This window comes from Crassostrea angulata, chromosome 2, assembly GCF_025612915.1.
Source record: "Crassostrea angulata isolate pt1a10 chromosome 2, ASM2561291v2, whole genome shotgun sequence".
NCBI lineage: Eukaryota > Metazoa > Mollusca > Bivalvia > Ostreida > Ostreidae > Magallana > Magallana angulata.
Genome location: NC_069112.1, coordinates 55,363,081 through 55,386,934, shown reverse-complemented (window position 1 = coordinate 55,386,934; position 23,854 = coordinate 55,363,081). Strand labels below are relative to the sequence as shown.

Genomic DNA, 23,854 nt, shown 5'->3' with positions numbered 1-23,854 from the left:
AGATAAAATGATAACGATAATCATAATATTCTGATATGTTTAGTTTATCTTTTTATTTCGATTGATTTTTAAATGTTTTATAAGTCAAAATGATCTGCTCTTTAGACTTTTCTTGAATTGTCTTGACATGCACAAGTCTTTAGATTTATGTTAGATGATGGTAACCATTCTAAATATAGTTGTTTATTTTTCCATGTGCTCTAACTTAAGACAATAATATAGAAAGAGCTCAGGTATAAATTAATTCAACTGATTGACAAACTAAAGTAAACTTTGTAAGCAATCTTACCTTCTCTGGCATACGAGACACGGTTTACATGGTTCACAATTTCTTCAAAACAAGGAACCGAAAGCAATAGCGTTTCCTATAGTTACTTGTCTGCATAATGAATACTTTGTCCGAAAACAGAAAACGAACATGACCACAGTGCGTAACTACACTGTTCTTGATGTATCATCGAACTGCGCTTCTTAAAAGCTGACTACAATTAGGTGTATTATTAGAGTGATTTAAATCTGTATTTTGATTTCGGAAAGCTAAATAGTTGTAAGTTCCAGCATACTGAATGCATGCAAATGACAAAATAATCGCCATCAATAAGAATATAGACATAACAATGACAGAGTTTTAACAGAACGAGGTGTTTAGATACTAGTAGTAATAAAGGATGAGTCTATACCTAAGCAAATAAACCCAAGATTTAAAAGCTGTATACATCTATTTGTTTTTAATAGAACAGCAATTAATGGGCTTACTCTGGTGCAGTTTAATTCTATTAAGTATTATATCATAGTTATTGGATTTGAACATATTTGATCGTGAGACGGTTAAACGTGTAAGAAATGAACTATACTGTATAATTAATTGTTTGTCTTTCAATTTATGGGGGAAATGTTAAAGCGCTCATATATGCATCAATCCGTATTTGATATTTTAACAACATATTTTTTCAACATTATTTGAACATGTTTCCCATATTTTTTTTCGTTTTAAGAACATTACTTATACAGCCCTAATTGTATTGCAAACTCTCACAAGAGGTTTTAAATTACACCACAAACTGCTTTTTAACATCCCTCCTGGATTCGTATAACGGCAGTTGCATGGAGTGATGTGATGATAGAAGTTCGAAGGAACATTGTTATGTAAGTACTACTGATATGATTTCCATGCTTTAATCTTTATGTTCTGGTTTGCTTTGGATGCTGCTTCTTGAATAGTTTTTGTTTTTTTACTAATGAATTAACTTTGCAACAATATTATAAGATTTTTGAAACGAGTCAGGTTTGTCATTAATTTGTGGCGATCGAATTCATAAAAGTCTACTGATCTAACTACACGTTATTCTATAGATTTAAAATTAAGCCAAAATAATTAAATGATGACAATAAGAATAAAGTCAATACACAGATACACTATAAATTTTTTACTTAGTTTTATCTATGCACCTATTTAGCCAAACCTTATAAATAATATATATATCGCAGTTTTTTTTAATAAGAACGATTATTTGTTATTGATAGATAGGTATAGGACGGAGTTGTTTTATAAATGGAAGAGATATACCTTTATTTCTTCTTTATTTTTTTATTTTTTACATCATTCATCATGTTCTAATTCTACACTTCAGTGCTGCAAAACCGACATCAATCATAGTATCACGTACTTACATGTACATGTATTTGAATTATCAGTAACATTGAGCTAAGTGTTTCTAAAATGGAAAAGAAAGATAGCTTTGTAAATGAAAAAAAAAATCTTACATAACTCGATGGAAAGACATGTTTTATTAAAATAGCTAATGTAGTGTCAGTATACTGAATGTAATAGGAATTCACGAGGAAGTACTTAGATTGTATTCTCTGGCTTGAGTTGTGCACTTGTTTGTTTAAAAGTAGTTGTCGTCTTTGTTGCAATTATAATTCTCGTGGCTAAGTACTGTTTATGAGAGTTCTTAAATCTACAGTTCTAAATTCATCTTTTAAATGACAAACACTTGTTTACATACTTTGTACAAATATAGAAATGAATTAACAATTTAAAAAGAACTAAATAAAGAGTTGATGTTCATAAGTATCCTGCAAAAACAAGACAGTGGTTTGATGACTTCATTTATATAAATAATCATCTAGGGCAATCTTGAGACAATTAATGATAAATGTCAAAAATTAAGATTTGATAAAAGCAGAGTTTTAATGAAACTTTTATTTCATTTATTTTAGTATGCACAAACTATATACACCACACCCGCTTTTTAAAACATGTGTATGCTGGTATTGAAAACCTAAAGTAATCTAGTTCTTTCGATAATGTAACGCTAAGGTTTTATTTTAATAACTAATTTATTAATTACCTAAATGAAATAAATATTCGTAATCAATTGTTAAATGAAATAAATATTCGTAATCAATAGTTAATATATAAGCGCCATATTATTTTCTTCTGATATTAATTATTGTTTCGTAAATGTTATTTATAGCCATATTTGTATCAAATGAAAATTTCAAAAATCTTTAAATATTATTTTTATATTTTCAGTTTTAACAATGGTGTCTATTGTTTTTGGCGATCGTCAGAATATGTTTAAGACTATTATTTGTCTCAACTTCTGGTTTTCATCAAGCTTTGCTTACGGTGAGTAAAGAACATAGTAACAATGCTGGAATATTAGAATTTTTGCATTTTATTGAATCTATAGACAAGTGCTACCGTTGATTTTTATTAGTGTTTTTTTATTGACTTAAAAAATGAGAAAAAATGTATTTGTGTCCTTTTTCCCTTGAAATGTGTTTCGTTGTGCTGGTCTATATTCTAGTTGTCCAAAAGGTACATGTAAATAATAACTAGAAAGAATGACTGCATTTAAGAACGTTTTAAAAATTACGACAAAATTAATTTTAAAAATGATCAAATTTCTTTTAATTGTAGAAATTGCCATTTTGAAACCCAACTTTACGTAATTTCCTTTGTTAACTCGTTGTACATCAATGAAGCGAGAAAATAATTAGAGTATATTAACAAAACTCTCTTGACCAAAAAATATTTCTATGTTGCTCATTCAAAACGTTAAAGACAGAAATAAAAAAAAATAATGTAATGTTAACTAATATATACATGTGGTTATGGTAATTTAAAGTAGCAGGAAACTATAGACATGTTGTAGAATAAATCAATTAATTGGCATCTACTTTGTATTCACTTACATTTGTTTTATTTGGGACAATGAATATATCAAGTTAATCGATCGCTTAATTTCAATGTCCCACCTCTATGAGATCTTCCATTGGAACTTTAATCTATGACGTCACAGCATCTATTCCGGTTTGTTTTATCAACATTGCATCGGTATACGAAAAACATGATATTTGCTCTAAATGAAAAGTTCTGGAAAATTTGAAACAACATTGATCTGAGACCTTTTCTTTAACCTTTGACTTTCCACTGATTTACAAACCAACCTCAAATGAAAAATGTTTGTTGAAATCGAAAAATTGTTATTGTCAGAGAAAACTCCGGGTGGATGTGGACATTGTTACTTTAAAGTAACTTATTTGACTTTAAAGAATGTATCTTAAGCATCCCGATTACATATATAACATACTAAATGAGTTAGCAAAGAACTTGACTTGGAATATAATTTACTCGAAGTAATGTTCCACATTGAATTGTAGCTGTCATTTATTTAATAGCTGTTATTACAGCGTTTTAATCAGAGCACTGTTTTCATTGCATATGTGAAACCAAACCGGAGTAGATGGTGTGCCGTCAAAATAACCATTCTTATTTTGGTTTTGAATACAAAAGAGTTTTACATTATGCCAGTCTCTAGTAATTACGATTTCTCCGACTTTAAGCTTGCATTAAAGCTTAATTATGTATTTTATTTTCAAAACAGCATGGCTACATTTGATAATTTTAACCACTTTATAAATGTAAATAAAATATGTTGTTTTTTTTATACTTTCCTTCCCCATGAATGCCCAAATTTATGAAGTAATATCAATGTTATGCATTTCTCTACATTACAAAGCGCTAAAAAGCCTGACTCCTGATATGATATGAAAACTTATAGCATATCATTACGAATACAATAGCAAAGCATAAAATTGTAAAAGATATGCATGAAATGACTGTTTAACTATAATATCTGGAAAGATATAACCTCTCCCTCTCCACCTCTCTCTCTCTCTCTCTCTCTCTCTCATTCAGTATATATAGACCAGTCTTCGATCAGCAATTTTAGTTTAACTAAAAGACCACTTTACTACACTACTTTTTGCTTTAGTCGGGTTTGAACTGTGGGATATGTGTTGTAAATACGTATTAATCTATCAATACCGATAAGTAACCATTTAGGGGGGGGGGGGCAGAAAGTGCGAAGATAAAAAGTGTATGGATTCAGGTAACAAAATTGTGTTTTTTCCATACCTTTTCAAAAACTGGGGCATCATGTAAAGTAGTAAAACAAAGGAATTAGATAATTGCGAATTAGATGTTACACTATAAAAATCTGAATATTTAAAGAATTACAGGAAATAATGTACATTTCTTTGTCTGTCTTCAGTTAATTTAGCGCTTAGTAGACCAACTTATCAATATCCAAAAAGCTACGATTACAAGACAAATTCAAGGAATGCTGTGGATGGGCGAAAGTCGGATTTAGACATCATTGGTGGGCAATGCTCACGTACCTATATAGGACAAAACGCGACCTGGTGGGTTAATCTTACCAGTATTTACAGCATCCATGATATCCGGGTATATTACCCCAATGGTATGTTTCTGTATACATGTTTATGTTGCAAAAACACTTTTAAACACTTTTTAAAACATAAATGACATGATACCGGTCTTTTTGTATATAATTTTTCTATCGTTGTTTAACGAGGGCCTTACGCTGGGTGAAGGCTTAGTAAATTTTTCAACGTAATTCTCGAGGCCATAAAGCGTACTCTACACCAAAATATCGTGCGAGTAATATGTAAGACTTTACTTTAGGTTTCATAAGGAACATATTCCAAAAAAAATTTGTTTCAAAATAACGCTGGGTATAACATTTCCCGAAATAAACCGCGTTTGTTAAAACAATTACGTATGTAACTTATGAAAATATAGTTAAAAAACAGTAATCATATCATTTCATCAATGTTTAAAAAAAACAAAAAAAAAACTGAAATTCATTAAAATAAAACTTGCAGATAATGTATTTTATATTTTTTTCATATTATTACAAGATTCAAATACACCTTGCATTATACATCAAACAGTTTTATGTATGGCTTTAATACAAAATAAAAATCGATACTGACAGTGTCATAATTTTAAAGAAAAAAACTTTTTTTGCAATCGAAATGATTCAACTGTGTACAAACATCATACATAACCTCGGACATTTAGTGTCTACTTTTGTACATCTGTCAATACAGCTCTGTTTTTCGTTTCGATCATTGTAGTGTCATACATCCCATAATGAACAGCCATTAAAAATTAAGTGATTTTAGATAAGTTTGGATTGAATTATTCACGTGAACTTGAACATGAACTTGGATGTATTTTTCTCTTTTTTAGAGAATATACAATTAATGATTTTTTTCTATACAAGCAACATTGAATTAACACAAAACATTTGTCCCACATTAACAAAAAGTATATAAGAAAATTAAAACGCAATATTATAAACCTTTTGTTCATGCGACTGAATTAATGACTTGCGATGTTTTGAAAATATGTAATACTTTGCTGTACATATGGTGTTATTTATTTACTAAATAAAAAATCTAGATATTTTTTCCCTTTAATACTTTTTTAGTATGACTTTAAGAAAAAAAGTATATTAATAAATGCTATCTAATTGCTGGTCTTTTTAAAAAAAAAATTAATCTTTTTTATCTACCAAATTCATTGTTTTAATGACAATTCATCATCTTCAAAATATTTTCTGGAAATTTTTGAAATGATAATTAAATATCTTTTGTACAAGTATTTGAAAAAAATATAAACAATATCAGCAATGCAATGGATAAGTCTTTTGCCTGATTTATTATTTGTACTGTGGATTTGGTTTTCGTGTACATTTTAGACCAATGATAATTACTATAGATTATAAGTACTAAGACATTCCAAGTACTGATTTAGAAAAAAATGAGTATAGCAAAGACATGTAAAGAATTATCTGCAAGGAGTATTTTATAAGAAGAAAACTTAACAATCGTTTCTTACTATTTTTAACTCTTTCTATGTATTTGTATTTCCTAATGATAGTTCACAATTAATTTATAAAAGTTAAAATTGTCGATATAGATTCATATTGGCAAGTCTGGGAGAAAATGCATCTCTTGGGATTTTCTATCTACGTCTCAAACACAACCAGCAAATCAGATGGGGTTTTGTGTTATACAGACGACGACTTTACTGTGGACACTTTTCCAGACGTTTTTGATACCCCATGTCCTGTGAATGGACAATACGTGATATATTACAACGAGAGACTGCCCAACGTTACCTACCGTAACTACTTTGGTCGTTCTGTATTCAACTCACTTTGCGAAGTTGAAGTGTATGGTACGTATTCCATGCGTATATAACAGGATGATTTACAGAGAAGTAAACTTATTCAATTTGAAATTGTAACGTTTTACAAAGTAAAATTATTAGCCTAAAAATCTAAATTCGGGTGTGGTGAATTAGTAAGTGCAATGGATATCTATATGCTTGGTTTTAATGGTGCATATTTACATGTCTTGTATATAATTATATGTACCTCCATGCCAAGCTTACTGGCGCAGCTATTTCAATTGGGCTGCCATTTTGTTAGGAAAGTTGGTTGACTTCATCATTAGGCGACGAAACATACCTCAAGCGCCAACGAAATTGGTTTCTAGTTCTTAATTCTTCCACTGAAGTTATTTCTTTTCAAAATATCATTGACTTAACAACATGTAAATTCTTTCAATTGTAAGAATGTGGATCCTTTCAATTGAAAGAATAAAAACAATTTTAAGAACATTTTTTTCTTTTCGATTTAAATCATCCTCTGCTAGATTTGGCCTGTTAGCGAAATAACCGAATACATACACCGCATACTGTTCCAACAACGACGTTTTAATTGATAAACTTTGTTTGTTGTGTGAACAACACTTAAATGAACAAGATGAATAATTACTATGCAAATTTGATTTAGCAATTGGCAGGTTATACTGTTTACTTGAAATGAGAGCGCATTATAATTGTCGAATATAAAATCAGCAACAACATTCTATAGAATCAGTTTCAAACTAAGTGTCGATAATTTGACACAACATAAATACCCCATACATGTATCAACTACTTATTTTATTACTGTTTGAAGTGTTTACAATTAAAATCTGACTACTTATTTCGTCATTGAAAAATATTTTGCGTCTTAAATTATCTTTTAGAAAAAAAATAGTTCTGCATTAGTTTTAATTAATTGAGATCGTTTACTATGTCAATATTCAGAAAAAAGACCAATATTACTTTATCTTAAAGTATTTTAATTACAAACAAACCTAAATTTTATAACCAAAATTTTTAAGAATGTTTATTTTCTTAGGTTGCCCTGTATCTGGATACAACGGTGATGACTGCTACATTTCTTGTTCTGACCCTGATTGTCGCAAAAGTCACGTCAAGACGGGAACCTGCCAGGGCCGTGATTCGAGATATACAGATCATCAATATGGATTGGGTATTTACTTTTCATCAAATAAGTTTGGAATAAAATAATAACGATATTTGTTAACGCTCGGAATTTTTTTTTTTTTTTTACATTTAACGTTTCTTCAACATTATTGAAAGATTAAGCACTACTATTTCGTTAAAAATTTGTACCTCAACATCGAGGGTTCGTAACATTAATGATACTTAAACCTAAGATATTGCTAAAGAAGGACTTCAGTATATTCTTTGACTTTTGAAAATCCGTAACAAAATTAACTTAAAATAAGAACATACGTGTAAATGACAATCTACACCTATGTATATTAACACATGTTTTTAGTCAAATATCTCTATTCTTAAAGATTTGTGCACTGAATAAATTTCTTTATGACACATTTTGCTATAGCTAATAGATGTATGTGTTTTGAAGATCCTAAAGAACTGATGAGTTGCAAAGATGAACAAATAGATAGAATATTATGGAATACCACAATAGTGGGTAAAACTTTAAAGCAGCCGTGTCCTAGTTATCAAAAAGGTAGGCAAATTGTTATAAAATGATGCATACTGTTGTGATTTTTGTGATCGCAAAAACAATTAATCAACTGTTTACCTACGCGTGTATTGCTACATATATAACTTGTGTAAAAAAAAAAGTTTGTTTATCGACGTACTCTCTCTCTCCTCTTTCCTCTTTCTCTCTCTCTCTCTTTATCTCTCCCTTTCTCTCTCTCTCTCTCTTTCTCTCTTTCTTTCTCTCTCTCTTTGTCTCTCTCTCTCTAAGATACGTTTCAAAAGATGCATACTTAAAACCTTATTATGAGATTTTTGCTTCATACATTTATATACTATATTTTCTAAATACATAAAATAATTAATATTTTCTTATTACAAAGATTATTCAGTTAAATAAACTTACGTCAATTCAATTTACCTCGTTAAAGAATTAGTTAATCATTTAATCTTAAAAGAAAAAAAACGAAAATTAACACCTACTACAATACAATAACAAACGTCTAGTAAATTATCAAACTGCTTTAGATATCGCACGGATGATTCAAGAGTCATAAGGACCCTACATCAGTTGATTAGCTTTAGTAACTAAAAGATAGAAGTCGAAATCATATATTGATATACAATGTTAGTAACCTTTACAGTTATATATACATATACACTAAAAGTGTATTTTGATAAGATCGTTTAAAAAAATTGGCGTCCTCTCTCTCTCTCTCTCTCTCTCTCTCTCTCTCTCTCTCTCTCTCTTCGCTCTCTCTTATTGCTTTTAAGGTTTCCCGTGCACATGCGCAAATAAAAATATAAAAGTTCAAAAGATAATATTTATTTCTCCTTACACTAAATAATCTTATAACACAATTCACTCCGATGTCGCACTTGTCATGTAAAATTCTATTACAACTTTAAAATTGTTGTTTAAGCACATCCTACAGTAAATGTCCCTATTATTTTCTTTTAAATTTTGTCAACATTTCTCTCTATATAATACCAGAAACTGGTGAGAGTTAAATTATATCAATTAAAAGGAACCATTTACTTTGTCATTTGTTCTCTTGAATATTATCAAAAAAAGATAAAATAGATCAAATATTTTGTCCATCTTAAAAAAGTGGTATATGAGAATGCTGCTTCTTATAGAATTATTTGTTATGTTTTATCGTTCATTAACAAAACAAATATAATCTAGGGGTGGCATCAAGATTGTGTGATGAACATGGAGAATGGGAACCTCCTAACTTTATCAACTGCACCAACGAAGCTTTGATGAATGCATCGGCACTTGTAAGTTATCGTACATAATGCATAAACAATGATTAATTACATCATGTGTTTTAATCATTTTTTTTTGCAGTAAAAATCTTTCAATATAAGTTTTGGTTTTTTTTTTTAATAGTTGGAACGTATCATCGAAAATGAAACACAGGATCAAATCCAGGAGACGGTTAACAATACTCTACGACTGATGAAGAACCTGACATCGATGACTAGTAGAATCAGTGCTGGGGATTTAAGCTCCTCCCTGAGCGTTTTAGAGAAGATTGTTACAGTAACTAACGCTACGGGATTAGCTATCGAAAAAGAGGTCAAATATTGGAATTATCTACATCATAATTCCCCTCCTTCCTTCACACATTATTCATAAGTGTTGGACTAACAAATTGTTAAAAGTCAGCGAACATGTTTCCCTGTATAATTTTTTGATCCTTTTTACTTAAAATACTGATTAGTTCCATTGTTAAAGAGAAAATGATTGTAAAATATTCGTGTACCTGTTTTCTAAGCATGCAGCAAAATTTTAAAACAGTAGAATAGCATTTGTAACTAACATGTTCAAATTAAAATTCGTTTAAGATACTAATTGCTTTTTTAAATTCAAAGCGATACTTTGTTCCGTCCTTCTCTGATTTATTCAATGGATCATATTCAAAGCAATATGTAAAATCTTGCCTAAATAGTCCATTAACATTTTTTATAAGTAGCGTTTACTCATTAACTGTTTCACTAACTCTTGTGTTTCTAAAATATTTAATGAAAATTATCAACAACAAACTAGTTAGGACACAACTATTTGCAAATGGCTCTCTTATTTTATTTCTCTGAATTTACGTGAAAGATCAGTTTATATGTTTACCGCAATTTGCACCTAACGTCCATTGTCTCTTATTTTACTGACGTATAATGTTCATGTCATCTTCATTAGCGTATACCTGAATAATGAACAGACACAAAAAAAGAGATATTTCACGGTGTTTGAATAATTAGTGTGTTTTAGAATGTCGCAAAGTACAGCTTGCAATGTACACAAAGAATACTGTTTGCACGTGTGAATGACCATATAAATTAAACAGTAACGATATTAATATGTTTTAACTAATTTCAGGTATTTTACGCTGTTATTGATAACATATTGTCGTCCGATAACTCAAACTCTTGGACTATTGTAAGCAAAGAGGTAAATTTACATTATGCAATATTGTAAAATCAATTACAAACAACTCATTCTGTATAAAGTTTCTAATAAAGTTTTTGCATGCGTGTATCTATTAACTAAATATGACAAAATTTAAAGTTTTCATTACTTACAGGAGCATACTTGTGGCCTGGAGCAAAATCAATCTATCGTTTAATATCAAACCTGAAATATTTTTTATATCATTGACCAGTTATAATACTTCGATCATATGTGCATGGTTAACACGTAATCCAGGTCATTGTAAACACTTACTGACTCAGAGTGAGATGCTACACAGAATACTAACAGTAGTTCGAACGTTTTCTTTTAAACGAACAAAAACATTATATTTAATGTAAAGTTGTATTTTGTGACAAGTATTTGGCATTGTTCTTTTGGTACAGAGTCAAAGCATCTCTGAAGCTTAACAATATTCATTTAACATAAACGATTACACAACTCAGATTTTAAAAAAAATTGGAATGGTGTTAAATTTATCAGGAACTATAGTTTCAACACATAATGTAAGAAAACTGTAATAAATAAGGTAAGGATATAAAAGATTTAAAAAGAAAATATTGCATGCATCCAGCAAAAGAGTATATCGCTTCATTGTGGTTTATTTGCTCACTAGTATCTATTAGTATTTTACAAAGTTTGTAATATTTTAGACAGAAAAAGACCCCACATTTCTCCTAAATAATATGGACCGTTTCAGCAAGATTACACTCCAAAACGACAATATTACAGCAACTAAATTCAACGGATCTAATTTTGGTAAACAAGCATTTTTTTATCGTTCAAATTGCAAATACATGTAAATGAAAAAACACTCTGTATAAATTGATGTTTTTTAAAGAGCTTGTTATCAACCAAACAAAAACCGATGAAACGGGAATACGTTTTCCGGAGGAACAATCAAACAACGTTTCTCAAAACTCAGAAGAAATTCCTACCTTTCTAGAATTACCAAAACAAGCATCAAACGATATAAAAGGTAAAACAAAATTTTCTTCGTTATATGCTTTTATTGTTAATAATGAATATGCAAAAACACGATTTAATTTAAGACTAAATAATAATTTTTGATAATGAAAATAGTATACTAACCATTCTCACAATTTTTTTTTTCCTACAAGCGATCAACTTTGTTGCTGTTCTATACAAAACAATGTCAGACATTCTGGGTTCTGATTCTAATAGGTAAACGGTTAAACAAGTTTTCAGTTTTCGTTTAAATCTTTATTTACATCTAGCTAAATATGTCTAAACTTAAACATCTGATATGATATTATGTATGATTATTATTTTTTTTTACTTTGTTTTTATACTAAACTTGATATATCTTATTCATATCTTTTTGGAAAATCAATAAAACTAATCAGTAAAGAGAAAAAAGGTAAACATGCGAAAATGTCTGAGCGAAGATTCTTTGTCAATTCCCCAATATTGTCCCTCACGACCCAGACAGACCTAGGAGTGTTGGATCCACCTCTCAATCTAATGTTTGGACACACTGTGAAAGTAAGATATCAGAAATATATGATTTTGATTTACAATTGACATAAAGTTATTATGTACAATTAACTAAAACGTTTCCTACTATTGCCGACGTGTGTTAAATTGCAGTTAATTTAATTAAGGTTTAATCTTATTGCGTTTTAAGGCTGTTTTTTTTTATTATTTGTATCTTTCACTTTTTATTTAGAATAAGTCTACAGATATGCACGCTGTATGTGTCTCCTGGGATTTCAATCTAAAGTATGTGTTTGTATACGAGCTGTTTTCTCCAATTTTAAAATAAAAGCATTTTTTTTAATTAAAAAATTACAGCAACGGGATGGTTTATTTTTCATTCACCATTTTGTAAACTTTAGAAAATGGTCACAGGAAGGATGCACTGTGAACCAAACATATCGTCGAAGAACTGTTTGTCAGTGCAACCATCTCACAAACTTTGCTATTTTAATGAGACCATACACTCAGGTAAAAGCCCCTTTTTAATACAAAAACAGTCAAAGAAATCGAAAATGAAATTTGCTGCTGATATTCCAAACTATCTTCACTATATTTCAGGTAACAGAAGAAAATCCATTCTTAAAAACGATGTCACTTGTTGGAGTAGCTCTCTCCATAGCTTTTACGTTTCTTACTTCTTTGGTTTATGTCCTGACATGGAGGTAGGTAGAACTGCTTTGTATCATGCATGCACAAATATAACTCCAGCGAGTATACATGTACTACAGAAATTCAAAATCATTTAATTGCATGTAAATTTCAGATTTGTCAGGAGTGACAAAAACGTCATGATGCTGAATATTTGTGGATCGTTAATACTGTCAAATGCAATGTTTATTTCATTAGTGGAACAAACAGCGAATGAGGTAAAATCAATCTCCATCTCCTGATAAGCGATAAGCATTTGTGTGTACATAAATAACTTGATAATTAAAATACATACGTAGATCTTACAATGTAAACATTGAAAATAAATTTTAAAAATAACACAATCCAAATCAAAAAGGGAAAATCAAAATTCCTTTTTTTTGACCCTGTTTTTCATATCTGCATCCATATACACCCCTTTTTGCCAAAAATAAGCCTTTTCAAGTCACAGTTCATGGAATTTTCCTGAGTCATTGACATTTAAACGCATTACACAGACATTTAAAATGAGTAACGTGCCTCTTATTCTTATAAAAACTTATGAAGCATCAGAGGAACGTTCCTCTTTTCACTTCAACAGAAATCTTCGCAAAGAATCTGAGGAACGTTCCTCTTTTCACTTTAACAGAAATTTTCACAAAGAATCTGAGGAACGTTCCTCTTTTCACTTCAACAGAAATCTGCACAAAGAATCTGAGGTACGTTCCTCTTTTCACTTCAACAGAAATCTTCACAAAGAATCTGAGGAACGTTCCTCTTTTCACTTCAACAGAAATCTTCACAAAGAATCTGAGGAACGTTCCTCTTTTCACTTCAACAGAAATCTTCACAAAGAATCTGAGGAATGTTCCTCTTTTCACTTCAACAGAAATCTTCACAAAGAATCTGAGGAACGTTCCTCTTTTCACTTCAACAGAAATCTTTATTAGAACATTTTACTCTGCATTTGTGTTTTACGACATTAAAACTATTTCCTTTAAGTATTGTGCAATACCCTGTGCAGAGGGCGCAAAATTGTAAACCTGCGACTGACCTTAAATTTATTGTTTCTATACCCCCTGCAAACAAAGTTTGGTATATAAGAATCACCTTGTCCGTCCGTCCGAATATCCGTCTGTTTGTCTTCTGTTCAATTGGACTTAAAAATGTTTTGCTTAAATTAATTGTAAATAATTGATGTGCGATTGTCAACATTTTACTGGAAAATCCTGATTTTATTTTTAATATCTATCATGATGCAAATTGATTTGTTATACTTTCATGTTAAATACTGAAATCTGATTGGTTAAGACGCAGTTCATAATCCGTTCTATTACCCTCAGCGTTAGCAACGCACTTAGCAACGGGTAACATTAAAAATGTTACATGCGCGAAAATCATGCGCATACTGTTCGCCGTAGAATTCACGTTATTACTATCTAAAAGCAGTGTAGTTTTCTTTAAAATAAAGACATTCAGTATAACAAAATAAATAGTGCCTGTTTGGGAGGATAACAGTTGAAATTGACACCCCTCGAAAACCATTGTCAACCTCCGCTTCGTGTCGGTTGACAATGGTTTCCTCGGGGTGTCAATTTCAACTGTTACCCTCCCAAACAGGCACTATTTATATAATGATACATTGCGGCGATTATTATTGCAGGGATGATTTTCACCCCTATTGCACATGTAGCTAATAAGCACAATTGAAATTTAGAAGACATGCTAATTATGTCACTTATTAAATAACTTGTTTAACAAGTGTGCAAAATTACTCCTGATGATAGCGGGTTTGCAGCCCATAATTTAACAATTTTAAATATAAAATCAAAAACTTTGTGTCAAGCCGCTGAAACAACAATATGATGTTGGTTAAGTAATATAAGGACTGATGAAAAAGGGTGCACACACACACACACACACACACACACACACACACACACACACACACACACACACACACACACACACACCGTAAACTCGAGGTCACAACTCTAAGCACATTATGAGCACTCAGTTGGAGCGCAGTCATTTGTTAGTCAAAGTTTGTAGGAATGCAGTTACACGCCACAGGAGCTGAGAAGAAATCCCTTGGTCAACTGTCACATTTTCACCTTGTAAAAATTTAAAATACAACTGTACAATGTTTTTGAATTTCCAAGCGAACCCACAGCAATTCCAGAAATATAACAGTATAGTGAAACTCTGGGGGAATGCAATCTTGTGTGACAGGACCTAAGCTTTGAGAAAACAATCAGGTTACCAGAAATTTGTATTTGTCAAATTCTTTGAGCTGGATGATAGTAACAAACATTAGTAAAAGGATGTAAAATTTGAATTACAGTTCTCATATGAAATGCAATCATTATATTTATATATATGTAAATTATATCTTACACTAGCTAACAATTACCCCCACCCCCTTCCTAATAAAATCACAACATACACGAGCTTTAATTCAATAGTGTACTCGTAGTTTTGATAAATCTACAAATCTACCTCTGGTATTAGTAGGATATTTTAGGTAAAAAAAACCCAACTCACTTTTTGGCTGTCTTGAAGTACCTCATGTTTATCAACTAGAAAATATCTAATATCAAAATACTCCAGTATATTCTGTAAATAACTTCTCAGCATGCATGGTCAATAGAAATGTCATGACCTAAAGCCCATATTCCTCTGCTACATTTGGTTTGCTAATGTCACCGCCGGCCATTCATGCACATGCTAAGGTCCTCTATCAGATGTCAATCACTAACTGGATGCTGATAAGATGTTCGGGGTGTGCTAATAATAGTAACTGTGTGAAATTTGAGAGCTTTCAACAGCAGATCACTGCTTTAGGAACAGATGCAAAATGTGGTCGCAAATTTAATTTAAGATCAACGCTGCATGTGTACTTTATGAAGGTGAAGAGAAATATTGTTTGGAAATTGCAGTTGCAAACTTCGCAGGATGCTTGCATCAAGGTAATAAATACTTTTATTATATCCAAACGTTTAAAATACATAACTGAGTTTCTTTTGCTCTTCTGCTTATTTACTACAATCAAGGTAATTGCAAATCTAAAGCATTTAGATTAAATTGATACAAAATTCTTGATTATCTGATATTTAAAAAAATTATTGTAATCATCAAATTTTGAAAATGATGTGCAAAATTAAAATATAATCATAATACAATGTAATGTTATAGGTGATGATGATTGGCAGTGACAAAATATTTTGCCTGGTGGATTTTGGTTTGAAATCACTGCATTTGAATTGTTTGCTGGTCTGGTGGATGGGTAGCATTAATTTGGACAGAGCTTGATCGAGATGAAAGATGCTTGAAGATTAAGGTTTGTTATTCTTAATTTAAAATTAATCTCACACTATAGCTGTCCTTCTGGGACTAATACTCCCACAAGGCTCTTTTGAAACAGAGTAATCGGCTAGCCACTTCTCATTTTACAGGTTATCAATTTCCCCTACAAATGCTTATCAACACCATTGCTAGGAAAATGGCCCTCTTGGGACAAATGAATTCAGTAACACTATAAACTCCATTTACATGATGTGAGTTTTAAATCTTTCAAATCAGACTTTGTAAATAGGAAAATCATAAACAGATATTAATTAGGTCATATGGAATAGGAACATGCTCTATTTAAGAAAAAGTTAAATATTAAATATATGATTAATCTGCCGAAATGAATTATCACACAATTGTAACCTATACAAATGTGAAAGGATTAATCTAATGAGTGCACAGGGGCCCATTTCACAAAGCAAAATTAATTAAGACTAAGTTATATCTTAGGAAAGAACTTTTTCCTTAAAGTTCATTACTTATTATGAATTTTAGCTTTAAGACAGGTAAATTGATGATTTGGGAACAAACTTAACATGGTGACTGTTTATATTATATTGAAATGAATTATATGCACATTTACGTTGAACAAAAATACTAGATAACGGTTATCATTAAGACTTTTTCACTTTACTTCTAATTTATTTAAACTTGTTTTATTGAATAAATTCAATAGGATTGGACAACAGGCATAGCCTATGTATGTCCCTCCTTGTAATATATCCACTTTACTTCTAAACTGAAAACAATAGAACTATCAAATTTTACATACCGGTATATTTCTTCAATTAATTTCTTTGGTGTAGACTTTTAATTTTTACAATTTTTTTTAGATTATCTGGTTGCACGCGCAGATGGATAGCGGGTATATAGTTATAGCTACATGTAGTGCACTGATGATAATTAAGTTATTCATGCCTGAGAATTACTGATATCTTAAACAGGAATAAATACTACATAAATACTCAATTAAAGAATGACCGGATGATTTGTCATATCCCTCCACACATTAGCTTTTCTTTTAGGGGAGAAATGTTAGGTGTTTTCTTCATCTTATTTTTTTTTGGAGGCGGGGGGGGGGGGGTAGGGGGTAGGAGTCACTGCAAATTAAGTGATTTGGGAAAATTGATGCTAAATCATCCATGGGAATGTTGTTTCATTCAGAAATTTTTGCCTTTTATCCTCACTTCTTCTATCAGCCAAGATGCATTTATTTGCAGTGTTTTTCTTTTAAAAAAAAACCCACCTTTTTTTTAAATCAACCCTTTCAAGCAGGCACGTAGCATCAGGATGTAGGGGGGACCCTCCCCCCCCCCCCTTTCACTTTTTCTCACAGCAAACACTTTTCTTAAATTTACATATCAAAAAGTGAATAAACATGGAGCCCCCCCCCCCCTCCTTTTTTGGGAGCATGTAAAAAATTGAAGAGAATTTTGATGAAAAAAACATAAAGTCCTTAGTATAACAAGTCAGAATTTATGATGAGCAAATATTCTGAATAATTTATGCTTCTAAATTTCAAACAAAAGTAAGTTTGACCAAGCTCATCAAGCTTAATTAACTGAATTCTAGTATTCCCTTGCTGCAACATTAAATTGATAGGATGAACAGAATCTGAATTATACAGCTTTCTTGTTTGACGTGGTTAATAATTCCTGCTTTATTTAAGTGATGCAAATTCCATCTGCTCAGCTGTCTGGCTTAAAACAAATAACTTAGAGCTGTGAACCATTCTCATACTCGCAAGAATGACCGGCCCCGATAACAATAGCTTTGGGATTTGATGTGAAGTGTTGAGATGCCATCCAAAAAAAAAATAATGCAATAATACCAATGTGTTTTAAGATTAGAGCAGAAATTCAAGAGTATATTGATGTTTGGTAGATTAAAATCAAATTCATGCTTAATTATCCTGCTTGGATTCTGAAAATGTTTAAACGTATTTAGGTATATAGGTATATATATATCTGAAGAGAAATATTTGTTGTACAAATATCTCTCTCTCTCTCTCTCTCTCTCTCTCTCTCTCTCTCTCTCTTGTGCTACATCTCTCTAATTTCTCTCTCTCTTTCAAGTTAAGCAGGGAAAAACTTATGTGACCTTTAATATACTGGGCATTTCTTCTTAAAGAATGTCAATACCTAAATGTATGTTTTGAGAATTTGTGTGTTATTAACAAAAATAAGCATTACAACCAGATCTTCATTATGAAATGAAATTACAGGAAGTTATTTAGCGATGATGAGTTTTAATGCAAATATGTATTATACATAGATTCTATAGAAGATCTGGACATCCCCCCTGGGAGGAAATCAATGAGGCCACAGAAAAATTCAAAAGCCATCCAGCCAGTCACACAGTATGAACAGAAGATAAACAGAACAGAAGATAAACCTTGACTCATGTCAACCATGTATCAAAGGCCGAATTAAGTGAAAGTGCTTTCTGGAAAATGCAGCTCTACTTGGGAACTCCATCCTGAATTTGATGGATGCAAGCTTTATGTTTTTAGTAATTATAAAATCATATGCACTGAGACAATTATTAATATAGTTAAATTTTTAATTATATAAACATCTAATCCAATTACAAACTAAACTTGATATTTAATATAAAAAGAAATATTAAATTGGTATTCTTAATTACATGCCTATGTACTTTTATTGAAAACGATTAGTTATAGTTTGATCTACAATACAAGATCAATTTTTGACACCAATTAATTTTTATGTATTTGCCGCTTAAAAAATACACAAGGGGCACTGACAGAACAGACCGACCAAAAATGTATAAAAAACAAAAAAAAAAACAAAAAAAAAAAAAGCTGTTATTTGAATTCACCGTAACCCAAAAATGCCGCGATATAAAATATTAAAAATTCAAACTCTTTTTTACTTTATATCGAGTAATCAACTAAGAAAATTTTAGCTGATCATCATCGGGGCTGAGCGATAGTCAAGTACTCGAGTACTTGTTAACATCCTTAATATTTACGTAAAGTATAACATGTTTAAATGCTTATTTAATTTAAGATTAGCAGTATTTTGCTTATTGCTGTTTTTACTTTCAAATGTAGGAAATTAGAACATTCTTCAGGTACCATGTAAAGGTTTCAGTTAAAGAGAAAAGAGGAACGTTCCTCAAGATTCCTTGTGAAGATTTCAGTTGTAGTGACAAAAAGAACGTTCCTCAGATGACTTGTCAAGATTTCTGTTGAATTGTTGAACTGAAAAGAGGAACGTTCCTCAGATTCTTTGTGAAGATTTCTGGTGAAGTGAAAAGAGGAACGTTCCTCAGATTCTTTGTGAAGATTTCTGTTGAAGTGAAAAGAGGAACGTTCCTCAGATAAAATGTAGAGATTTTAGTTTAGGTAAAGAGGAACGTTCCTCTGATGCTTCATAAGTTTTTATAAGAATAAGAGGAACGTTACTCATTTTAAATGTCTGTGTAATGCATTTAAATGTCAATGATTCAGGAAAATTCCATGAACTTTGACTTGTTAAGGCTTATTTTTGGCAAAAAGGGGTGTATATGGATGCAGATATGTAAAACAGGGTAAAAAAAAGGAATTTTGATTTTCCCTTTTTGATTTGGATTGTGTTAAATGTATTAATTAAAACAATGCTGCTATCTGGTAACCGATATGTAATTATGAATATATGAATCTTATACATTAAATATAGACGTAGATTTTATCAAGAAAGAAAACAATCTACAAACATTCATAATGCATACAACAATCCTGTTACACTGTACCTAAATTATATTTTGATGAAATTTTTTTGACTCATAATTGTAATCAATAATCTGTATACATACACCGGCACTGAGTAATCGCCTGCGTTAAATTATTTTTATATTTCAGGTTGCTTGCGTCGCGATAACGGCCATTATCCACTACCTTTTCTTAGTGACCTTCTTCAGTATGCTTGGATTAGGTGTATATTACTTTATGAGTATTACAGTGAATTACTATGCTCTGTATGTTGGAAACAACTTCAAGTCAAAATCAAGGGTTCATTGGTTTCTGGGTGGAATCTGGGGTAAGCATTTGAATGATCCTTTCACGAGTTGATTTTAACCTTTTTGATATGTTTTCATCGTAATATATCTGTTTTGTTTTATTTAGATTAATAAAAAAATAAAAATAAAAAAAGTCGTATAAACTTGTCAAGCATTCGTTAAATGACCGATTTTTCTTAAAATATATTGTATCATAATGTGATGAAATTTTAATATTTTTTGAGATAGGTGGAATAAACTATCACCACAAAAACAAACCCTCAATTGAATTATATCTTCAGGCTACATGTACATATACATTAACATAAACAAAATCTTTTAAACAGCTGAATAATTCTAACACAATTTCTATGGAATCATTACAAGTTCATGTTTTTATATACAAGTTATATGGATGTATGTTTACGTATTTTTAAAGCACTTAGTTAATTTTTTTTCTTCCACCTTGTAAATGCAATTGTTATAATTATTTTTTAGTTTATTTGACGCAATTTAAAGGATTTGGATTTGAAACGATTTAAATTTCCCTTTAAACACGGTATACATTGGTCAAAAAAAGAGTCGGGACGTTGCGTAAAATACAAATATCGAATGAGATGTACGTATTAGAAAATAAAAAAAAGATTTTAATTTCAAAGCGGTTATTTTGCAGGTATACCGGTCATTATTACCTCAACAAATCTTGGAGCCTTTTGGGGTAAAGGATATCACCTAAAGTCGTAGTATGCGTATTTTACATTTTGTTTTGTTTTTGCAAGAACTTAAGATTGTATCTACTTTTACACACATTCTTGAATAAAGTATTTATTGCCATACATATGTTTACCACTGACTACAGTTGTTAAAGAAAGAACATCTTTTTGAACTTTTTTAGCTGCTGGTTGTCCATCGAAAGTGGCTCTCTCTATTCGTTTATCATTCCAGTTTGTCTGATTAGTTTGGTAAGTTCTTGAGCAACAAATTCTACCATTCATTTTTTCCTTGCACATCAAAGTCATACAAAGTGTAAAGAAAATTTGTGATTATTCGTGGGCACCGAATTTAGATGTTTGTCATAGAATTGAAATTTTGATGTTTTCTCCATAAAAAAAAATCAAATGTTTTTCTTTCAGATCAACATTCTTATAATTGTTTCACTTCTGAGGGTGTTGTTTACTTCAAGCATAGTGGCAAGGTCTTCACTACAGAGGAAAGCGTCGTGAGTCAAACCAAGAAGAACCTTGATATTCATATAATTTGGTTTACTAGCAGTGTAGAAAGAAAAAAACTTGTTTTAATAGTAGACATGTCTCAACATATTCCGACAATCAAATATCAAACATTGAGTTTAAAATAATAAATTAATACTAGTTTTCACAAATATATTGCAGGTATCCACAAAACATACAAAAAACTAATAGACATGTGTCATGAAACACTGAATCGATCATGTTATATATGTAAAACGTTCTAATAAAAACATATTTTCAATAATTACTAGATCCGGTCTGCGGTCACTCGGAACACTTCTGCCAGTTCTAGGAGTAACTTGGCTGTTCGGAATCCTGGCAGTTAACGAACATGCAGTTGTGTTTCAGTATTTGTTTGTCATTGAAAATTCATTCCAGGTTTGATATCTTTATTAGGTTTCTTTCGTGTTTGGGTGTTTTTAACTTTTGTTTAATTTGCAGAAGTGTTTACGGTAGTTTTCTAAGAAAAAAAGAAGTTTTATTTTTTTCTCTTTTCTTACGTTTCATTTGATTTGTTGTTTTAAAATCAGAATCATGTTTTTTACTTACACATTGCCATTTTTGTAATATATATTTATTTTTCAGGGGTTCTTCATTTTTCTTTCACAAGTTTTGTTGGACAAAAAGGTCAGCTTTTAAAATTTGTAATAAATTATATCATGTACCTGTACATTTGTAAAAATGACTTATTATTATTTTTAAAAATCTTAATCTTGATTAGGATATGATCCTTGTGTTGTTTTAATTCACAGAAAAACATCTATGGAGATTTCATGAAAATATCTTAGAGCATATATTATATTTGCAATTTCTTGTCAGGTGAGGCAAGGCATAGGAAATAGATACCCGAGTTTGAGTACAATATTCAGTTTAGCTGAGCAAAGGACAAAAGAAACTTCTCTAGGTACACGAAGCCCGTCGACATCTAAATCAAATGAACCATTGATGAAACGCAAGGTGAGGTAAGAATGCTTTTTTACACATGATTATCTTATTGAAATCAATTATTAAATATCAATAGTATCTATATTTTTTATTAGATGAAAAAACGACGTTATAAAGAATTTCTTCAATAAATTTGTAATCGCAAATGATATCATGCTTAGAGTAAGTTAAAAGCTAGCTTTGCAATTCTTTGATCTTTGATCTTAAATAAATCTTCGAACTTTTAGAGGATCAATTCGGTTGTAACTACTAGAAAAAATTATATTTTTTTCTTTTTAGAAAAAGAGTTTGCTTAAAAGATTTCAGCAAACCAAAGAGAAGAAGTCTGAGTTATCAATGTCAGAAAAAACAATGTGTACAAATTGTCCACAAAGTGTTTCTCATGAAAAAGTAAGCCTTAAACGTCAACATTCAAGTTCAGAATTTTTGCAACATAAAAAAAAAATGATAAATCAAAAATGTGAAGGCACTTAAAATCTCACGATTAATTTATACATTTACACATAATATTTTGAATCTTCATATCTTTATTAACAGAGAAATGAAACAAATTCTGATTAAACTTCTAATTTGTGAACGAAAAGAGAAATGTCGCAGACCGAAGGGGACAACTTTTTTAACATAAGTTAGCTGTAAAATGTTTAATGTACAAATTTGCTTTACCTGTTACTAGGATGTAACACTATATATATAGTGCCTGTTTGGAAAGGTAACAGTTGAAATCGATACCCTGAGAAAACCTGGTTTCCCCTGGTTTTACCCTGGTTTACGAGGGATGTCAAATTACCCTGAGTTTTGGAATGAATTACCCTGGTTTCTGAGGGATGTCAAATCCAACTGTTACCCTTCCAAACAAGCACTTTCTATTTTATTATGTCGAATGTCTTATTTTTTAAGAAAACTTAGTTGCGTTTATGTAGAAATGACGTGAATTCTGCGTCGAATCATACGCACATAATTCACGCGCATGTAACAATTCGTTGTGATATTCGTTGCCAGGTCTGTTGCTAACTCTAAGGGTAATAGAACGGATTATCAACTGCGTCTTGACCAATCAGTATTTAACATGAACGTATAAGAAATTAATTCATGTTGTATGCAATAGTAATGGTTTAAATGTATTTCTACTATAGATTTCTCACAGTGTATTACTAATCTTAGTATAAATCTTTCGGTATGAGATCTTTTATATTGTCTTATAGAAAGCATAAGGAATTTAGTTCCATTTTAACAATAGATTTTAGTTACATTGAAACATAAGATTATATTTAAAAACAAGTTATATTATTGTGTCTGCTCTATTATTGCTTACTTTTACATGCACTTTATCTGCCATTTAATTTTTTTAAACAATCCATAAGCAACTAATTTGAGTACATGTTTGCAAAACTCAAATGTCATGACATTGAAAACTGTTATGTATTCCCGGACTGTAAATACTATTGTTATTTGATTGTAAATAAAAGTATTTTAAGTATATATATATATATATATATATATATATATATATAT

At 30.6% G+C, this 23,854-nt stretch overlaps 1 protein-coding gene and 1 long non-coding RNA gene across 2 annotated transcripts; both read left to right on the top strand.

Annotated features, from left to right (window-relative positions):
- The first annotated feature begins 1,036 nt into the window (after nt 1-1,036).
- Nucleotides 1,037-23,625, top strand: LOC128171610 (adhesion G protein-coupled receptor E3-like). Its single transcript, XM_052837402.1, has 26 exons — nt 1,037-1,146; nt 2,540-2,635; nt 4,566-4,775; nt 6,302-6,562; nt 7,575-7,709; nt 8,112-8,219; nt 9,384-9,478; nt 9,591-9,779; nt 10,578-10,649; nt 11,321-11,426; nt 11,509-11,646; nt 11,789-11,852; nt 12,035-12,173; nt 12,358-12,410; nt 12,527-12,635; nt 12,726-12,829; nt 12,931-13,033; nt 20,011-20,188; nt 20,821-20,890; nt 21,043-21,109; nt 21,281-21,366; nt 21,649-21,775; nt 21,983-22,024; nt 22,217-22,354; nt 22,622-22,732; nt 22,880-23,625. The coding sequence occupies exons 2-26, from the start codon at nt 2,548-2,550 to the stop codon at nt 22,901-22,903; spliced, it is 2,817 nt and encodes a 938-aa protein (XP_052693362.1). The 5' UTR covers nt 1,037-1,146; nt 2,540-2,547; the 3' UTR covers nt 22,904-23,625.
- Nucleotides 14,729-18,792, top strand: LOC128171623 (uncharacterized). Its single transcript, XR_008242108.1, has 3 exons — nt 14,729-15,763; nt 15,990-16,134; nt 18,420-18,792. It is a non-coding gene; the product is annotated as an uncharacterized LOC128171623 (long non-coding RNA).
- Nucleotides 23,626-23,854: the final 229 nt, after the last annotated feature.

Coding starts and splice junctions, on each gene's coding strand:
- LOC128171610 (XM_052837402.1), top strand. CDS start 2,548: ATGGTGTCTATTGTTTTTGGCGATCGTCAGAATATGTTTAAGACTATT. Junction 21,110..21,280: donor CAGTTTGTCTGATTAGTTTG/GTAAGTTCTTGA, acceptor TTTTTCTTTCAG/ATCAACATTCTTATAATTGT. Junction 22,355..22,621: donor AACCATTGATGAAACGCAAG/GTGAGGTAAGAA, acceptor TTTTCTTTTTAG/AAAAAGAGTTTGCTTAAAAG.